General features: G+C 35.3%; 1 protein-coding gene across 2 annotated transcripts; it reads right to left on the bottom strand.

The window, feature by feature from the left end:
* On the bottom strand, window positions 1-6,797 carry LOC107954884 (kanadaptin). 2 transcript variants are annotated; one of them, XM_016890568.2, is made up of 12 exons: window positions 6,171-6,797; window positions 5,999-6,084; window positions 5,068-5,147; window positions 4,787-4,842; window positions 4,306-4,354; window positions 3,472-3,618; window positions 2,952-3,047; window positions 2,643-2,756; window positions 2,397-2,527; window positions 1,910-2,151; window positions 656-1,483; window positions 1-523 (listed from the first exon to the last, which is right to left on the bottom strand). In XM_016890568.2, the coding sequence occupies exons 1-12, from the start codon at window positions 6,593-6,595 to the stop codon at window positions 474-476; spliced, it is 2,304 nt and encodes a 767-aa protein (XP_016746057.1). In that variant the 5' UTR covers window positions 6,596-6,797; the 3' UTR covers window positions 1-473. The 2 variants fall into 2 exon arrangements, with proteins under 2 accessions (XP_016746057.1, XP_016746058.1); XM_016890569.2 differs by having other exon boundaries at window positions 5,068-5,139; window positions 6,171-6,794.
* Between the last annotated feature and the right edge of the window lie 699 nt (window positions 6,798-7,496).

Genomic DNA, 7,496 nt, shown 5'->3' with positions numbered 1-7,496 from the left:
TAACAAATTTGGGTATTTATATTAATATATCAATATCATTAGAAAATTGGCAAGTCTGAAAGAAGCTAGTTTGGTGAGGCTGGCAGGAGATGATGGACAATAATGAGCCATAGTTATTCAGGGCAGAATTTCAACTACAAACGCATATCAGAACTTTCTATTGGACAACGTTGGCACATGCTACATCTTTCTGTACATACATTAAACTTATACTACTTTTACGTGATTTTCTCTCCTTTCTTTTGTACCAACTGTCGCTCCAATTTCGGTTCTTTGCTACTCATTTTCCCTATTATAAAGAGTTCCCATCAATGACTCAAGCTTCTTCCATGGACATCAAAATTCATCCTGTTCAAGTCAACAGAATCCCACATGCAGAGGTGCTGGGTAATGCCAACCATAATTTCAATGCCATGAATGACTCAAGCAACAATGTTGCACCTCCAACTCGAACATTATAGGACAAGCATGAGTCAGTACCCATATCGATCATTCAACGTTGTTCTCCCATCACCGGATTGCCCTGCAAGGAACATAAAAATATTATTAAAATGACACTGCAATTTTTATGAATGGAATTAAGTTGCAATCCATTCATTACTGCCCATTATGGATGCTACCCAAATTTCTGATTCATTGACACTAAGCAAAGTACCTTCAGGAGGAACCCACGTTTCGTACTCTGGATCTGGATTGCTATCAAGAAATGAAGGCTTTTCAGGACCAAGCACTCGTTTTGGCTTTTTCTCTTTCTTCTTAGATTGATTTCTGGCCGACATATCAGGGGTTTCATTCAATTCCTCTTCGTCTACATGGTACCCTCTAGTGTGCTTCAGCAACAGTGCCACAGCATTCTGTGCAATTTCTTCAGCTCCCGTAGAGGGTGTCGTAGATTGATCGGAGAGTTTATCACCAGCTTCAGGCTTCTCTACCTGTTTCTGTGTTCTTATAATCAGACCGGAGGCAGTAGCTTCAATTCCTGATGGCTCTTTAACCTGTGGATTGTCAGCACTCCCAAGTACTTTCTTCCTATCTTTATAGTCAACAAAGTCGTCAACTTTATGTGTATCTACTACTTCTATTACTTGATTTGACTCTTTAATCTCCTTGTTCTCAACAGCACCAAGCCATTGGGGCTTTGCAACGGTATAGATAGCCTTTTCCCCCTCGGATGTATCACTAACAACATTCTTTTCTGGTTTCTTTCTTGATTCCATAGAGACATCTGCAACTCCCTCTTTCTGCACAGGAGAATTTGCTGGTTCTGTAGCTGAACTGATTTTTTTGGGTTCCTTTGCAATCTGCTTCCGGACAGCAGCCGCAGGAGGTCTAGGTCTGTCAGGTGCTGGTACTTGTGCCTTCATATCCCTTTTCTTAGCAGCTTCCCCCGTTGGATCAGCAATCTTCAACAGGTAGAAGATCCGATCCAACTCGGACTGAAGGGCAGAGAGTTCCTTCTCAATTTGCACTGTCCTATCAAGCACTGATAAAGAAAGATAGGAATCAGCCACATCTGCTACTTGCATTTCACTATTTACTACTTGCTGTTTTAGATGGCTAAGAAAGTAAAAGCAAATAGACAAAAGGATGACCAAATCTAAAAAAGAGCAAAAAGCTCAAATGTAACAAAATTTCATGCTACGTAGAGGTGTGAATTCTTCCTTTTTTATATTATCCATAGAACTTTGATGTTTATTAATTGGTGGAAAATATTTTAGCTTTTGTAGCCTAAGGCTTCCTTTTATATTTTGCTTTCAAAGGAAAAAGGAAGTAGCAAAAGGTTGCAATTAAAACAAGCCTAAGAAAAAGAAAAGAAAGGACTATGCATTTAACTATTTCCATCGTCAGCATTCTGCTTACTTTTTTCACTTGTAGTAATATAAACATATACACATTTTAACTGACTCACCTAACTGGGATGAAAGCCCAGACATGTAAGCATCAAGTGCATCTCCAGCTTCAGTTTCTAAACCAGTATCTGAGGTCATTTTGTTCTTCTCAGTCAACAGCAACTCTTTTTTTTCTTCAATTTCTTCGGTAATGGCATCTCTCTTATCAAGAAGACTATCAGCAGTTTCAATAGACTGTGTTTCACCAACTTTCTGCACAGTTGGTTTCTTCTTTGTCCGGTCATAGAATTCATCATCATCACTGAATAATCAAAAATCATTATGAGCATTAACCATTAATCTAGCATCATAAGTCAACTGAAGAACAAACCAGAGGCAAATCCTTCTGAAATACTCAAAGAGAAGAAAATTGAGAAGAATAAATGCAACTACAGGTAAATGGTAATTACATGCATATTTTAGAGTAACTAAAGTTTGCACACCTTTCAACAATTTTAGTGGCAAAGACGATATAAAATCTCTTGTTTTTCTCAAAAAGACAATTACCTTGAAATGTCTTCTTCATCATCCTCTGGCCCTCCTTTTCGCTTACCACGAGTTGTTCCACCACGTGCACCTATGCTTTCACGGATACTTTCGTTTAAAGTCTCTTCCAAGCTTTCAAGCTCCTCCAGTACCTACGAAAATTGTAAGATTTGTGTCAATAATATTCTTTGACTTCTCTTCACAATCGAACCATATATAATCCAATACAAATACATCAGACTCCTCTCCACGTAACTTTCAACAAACCTGTGTTATTCTTTGTTCATTCCTAGCAATCTGAGTTTGCTGGCCTTGTGTCAACCCACCTTGTGCAATATCTTTGGCTCGTATTGCATCTATCTCTTTCTTCATATGAGCAATCTACATCGAGAACAAAAACTTGCAATAAATAATTTTAGAAAAAAGGGCACTAACACAAAATAGATCAGAAAGTGACGTTGAATCTAAAGACCTAGAAAGAAAGTTTAGACAACTAAAACAAACAACCCAAATGAGAAAAACAAATGTCATTAAATTAATTTTATAAGAAGAATTCACAAAGAGAAAAGGACTTGCCTTTTCAGTCCTTTTTATTATCTTATCACGGGTTTTTTCCTGCTTCTCTGTAAGCTGTCCTTTGTAGGTTTGCCAAGTCACTTCATCAGCATCATCCTAAATATAAAAAAGGCAAAGTAAGTAGAAAATAAAACTAACAAAATCATCTGTTAGTCTTACATCAAAACAATATGAAATTAGGGTTATGTACAATATATGCAGCCAGAAAGGGAAAATGATAAGCTCTACCCCCCCCCCCGGTTGGGGGAGAGAAAGAGAGAGCCTAATGCTTCAATAAGGCATTTGAATAAGCAAGCAGCACCAAATTGTCTGCATGGAAGAAAGTCATCAAATTTAATTACATTTATCTGATTGCTAGCTGACGGAATGAAGTGGATCCAAAAGAAAACAAGGAGGAGCCATTGCACTCATCCAAATTGTGGGAGAGAGAATTCGGGTCTTTTTCTTAAAAAAAATTTTGATCACATAAAATATTTTAAAAATTTCAATAGTATTATATTAGTTTCTAAGTAATACAAACCTCTGCTTCTTCAATAGCATCCTCTCCCATGCCCCATGAGATACCATCAGAAAGAGATGCTTCTGCTCTTGCTCGTCTAAGTGAAGCTTCCCGGTCTAACATCTCTTCTCGGATCTTAGCTTCTCTTATGACTTTCAAGTCTTTTTCCTAGAACACAAAAGCATGAAACAAATTACAGCAATCAAACACAACAAGACAATTGTATATATGACAATTTTAATGACTGAAACAATAAAACAATGCTGCATTTCTTTCTAGTTCTTCCAATAAAAGAATACAATAGAACTAAATGTTAAAGCAGAAGTGAAGATCCTGATCCAGAACACAACCCAATAAAGTATTCTCTGATAACAATCCTTCGAAAGATGTCAAGTAATACAAGTATACTAACTGAAAAAATACAACTAGATTCTAAATTGTTAATTTGCTGGACTACTTCTTTCAACACTTGGTTTCTATTTGATTTGATTTTATTTATTTTCAAATTTAAAAAGAAGAATTGTTCCACACAAAAAATGTGGCAAGAAATTCATCAATGTACAGGAAGTTCAGAGGTTTAAGAAAATTTAGCAAGCCATCCTAGCCATTGTGCTACGGTATTCAGAGAATATGAGATAAAAAATATTGAGCTGTTGGATGGTGCCTCATGATGTTTTAATTTCCCAGCACTCAAAAATTAGATGGAAATTTTAATAAAGAAAAGATCTGCAAGCAAAGAAAATAATTTAAGTGTAAAAAAAAAGTAATTCTATCTGTTAAACACTTCACCCCCTAAATTGAACTAAGATCAAATCAAAGAATCAATAACCAAAATAGGTTGCATAAAAGTCTTACTGGTGGCATCAACTCCGAAGGCCCTTGGAAAATATACAAACGAGTTGAGCTACGAATAAAATAGAAGAAAAAATTAATCAGAATCTAATATAACTTTTTTCTTCCAAAAGTAAACAAGCAAATAAGAGTGCAACATGGTAAAGGTGAGAGCAATGAAGCACTAAAACTTTTAGAAGTTTAGAGCAAATTGAGACCCAATCTATTAAACATAAAACCTACACCAAAGAGATTATAGCAGAAAGGAGCTAAGCTAGACAGTCCTTTTGCGAGAACAAGGGGCAGATGGATATATGCACATCTGAATAACAAGCAATCCTCAACCAAAGTTTGGCTCTAAGACTGATGTTGCATATATCCATCAGGATAACAGTCAAATGAGTAGGAAAAATTCAGAGGAAAATCTAAGAAATGAATGCATTGAAAGGAAGATGGACAAATAAATTATGAGGAAACAAAAACAGGCAAGCAAAAGTCTACTTACTGGCCAAACCGAATGACATCACCCACACGTAAGTCCACATAAGTCTTTTTGGTCACCTAAGTAATTTGGAAAAGAAGTTCAGCATGATATCATAAGCACAATAAACTATAATCTAGCAGCAAGTTAATTAACTTTTCCACAAAGTTTCTACTATGAAGCAGAAAGTTGACCATCTAAACATCTTACCATCTTAGCAGAAACCCAAACAGGAAAAACTGAAACACTTTAGCACGGTAAACTGCAACTCAATAAATAAGCAGAATACAGTTGGACAGCAATACCTGACTTTTATTGATAAAAGTGCCATGTGTACTGCCAAGATCATAAAGATAGGCCTCGCCACTGCTCCTAAACTGAAGCACTAGTAAAGAGAAACAATAATTAAAAATAAAAATTCCAAAAAGAAAAAAAGCATTAGCACATTCCTATGACTATCTTTGTAATTATTCCTAGCATCCTTATATTTAATATTTGTGCATAAAACCAAAAAAAGAGAAACAGCTGGCATTACAAGGATAAAGAAGAGAAAAAGGATTTATAAGAATAAGTCACATAAAAACACCATCTTGTTTAATTCAGATGCCACAAATTTGCTGGTGGGGTGGTCATGAGCAGTTCTTGTACAAACGAGTATGTTGGAAATTAGAAAATGCTCCCACCATAGCCCCCATGACAAAGAAAGCTTCTAGAGGGTATAGAGTTAGCCATTTCGGAGAATTAGGATTAATCATTGCACAAGAAGATAACAACCCAGAGATGCTATTCATGTGAGTCAATTGAATATGGTTTTATTACAAAGTAGAAACTACAAACAGCAGCCAGAAGACTTCAACAACTCAGAGAAGCTGTAAGATAACATCTTTCTTGGCCAATGAAAAAAATTAAATTTTGAAAAAGTTGATAGCCTCCATAATGAATTTGATATATGTTATTCCACATAACCATAACCTAAATGATGTAATCAAAACAAAGAGAACTAATCTAATAACTAAAACCCTTCGCTTCTTTTCTTGGGTATCTACTCATTTTCAACAATAAAACTTCTTACTTAGCTAATTGAATCTACTTCTTTTAGAATCCAAACAAAATAACCTCTCGTAGTCCTTATTTTATTCTGCAAACATTTCCGACTTCACCAACCAAATTTAAGCTATTTGAATTCCTCGCTTCATGGACACTAAATGTTTACATTGTCAAATAAAAGAGATTTACCAGCATGAAACCGCGAAATAGTGGGATGCTCAAGCACAAAATCACAGAGATCAATACGCCCAAACATATAAGCTCCCTTCTCAAACCTATACAAACAAATTTCACAATTTGTCAACACTCCCAAAAAGAAAAACAAAAAGAAAAGAAGCCTTAAAAGGGTAAAAACAATTACACTTTAAATCGGTCGAGGATGCAGCCATCTTTAAGCACCTCAAGGAAGAAATGGTGACAAGGGGGTCCACTCCACGGAGGGATTGTGTAAGGCACAGAAGATTGCTTTGGATTTAAGGGCTTTTCAGTTGAATTTGGTTCTGACTTTGAGTTCGATGGTTCTTCTTCGTCTAGGGGATTTTGCAGGTTAGGGTTTATGGGAAGAGGTGGCGGAGGACCCATCGTGGTTTTGGCTTTTATGAGTTCGGATTCTTCTAGGGCTATCGACTCGGGTTCGGTCGCGGGGTTAGGGTTTATGGGAAGAGGTGGCGGAGGACCCATCGTGGTTTTGGCTGTTCTGGGTTCGGATTCTTCTTGGGCTATCGACTCGGGTTCGGTCGAGGGGTTAGGGTTACTGGGAGGCGGTGGACCCATCGTGGCAGTCATGGTTGCAGAGAGAGAGAGAGAGGGAGGGAGGGAGGGAGAGAGGGAGGGAGGTGTTGCAGAATTTTGAGGCTTGACGCGGCACAGCAAGAAACGTTAAGCGGATCTAAAAATGGGTTACGGGTCAAAGGATTAAGGACGATAACTGACCGGGTCGGTTTCGGTGGATCTGAATATTTTTTAGGGTAAAAAGACCCCTCTAGTCCCTTTGGTCCCTCTAGAAAAATTAGAGCATTTTAATTATTGTTCGAAAATGAATCACAATATTAATATATTTTATCAATTATATATAATTTTAATTGATATAAAAATAAATTTAAACTTTGATGTTTATATATTTTATCATTTTGGTATTAATTATTACAAGATAAATTTATTAAAATAAGACCAAATTAATAGAATGTATAAATTTTGAGGACTAAATTTATTATTTTATCAACCAAAATCATGTACAATTTAAACTTTTTTTGTCTTGTTAAAAATAGTTAGATGTTACAGTTAAAATAATTAGTTTTAATCCTTTTATAATTACGTGTAAAATAAATATTTTAATTAATTGAGAGTTGATTTTAATAATATAATTATACTAAATGTTTATTTGTGTAATGCACGGAGAAATTTCGTGGGTAAGAAATTGATATTCTCATTTATTGGAAAATATAATTGAGAAATTATTTATTAATATATATTTTTTAAAATAGTTAATTAATTTTATCGAAAAGAAAGTAGTTTTTATTAAAGTTTGCATAATGATTGAAATATAAATTTATTATGGAAAAATAAAAATTATAAACTATAAATTTACATTTTGATCTAGTGATAAGAATAATATGTTGTAGATATATTCATCCTCTCCCTCGATTATCAAAAATAAAATATAAAATAATATGTAATATTATTGAAA

Source organism: Gossypium hirsutum, chromosome D07, assembly GCF_007990345.1.
Source record: "Gossypium hirsutum isolate 1008001.06 chromosome D07, Gossypium_hirsutum_v2.1, whole genome shotgun sequence".
NCBI classification, from domain to species: Eukaryota; Viridiplantae; Streptophyta; class Magnoliopsida; order Malvales; family Malvaceae; genus Gossypium; species Gossypium hirsutum.
The sequence above is the reverse complement of the archived record's forward strand: the minus strand, read 5'-3'. Positions and strand labels throughout refer to the sequence as shown.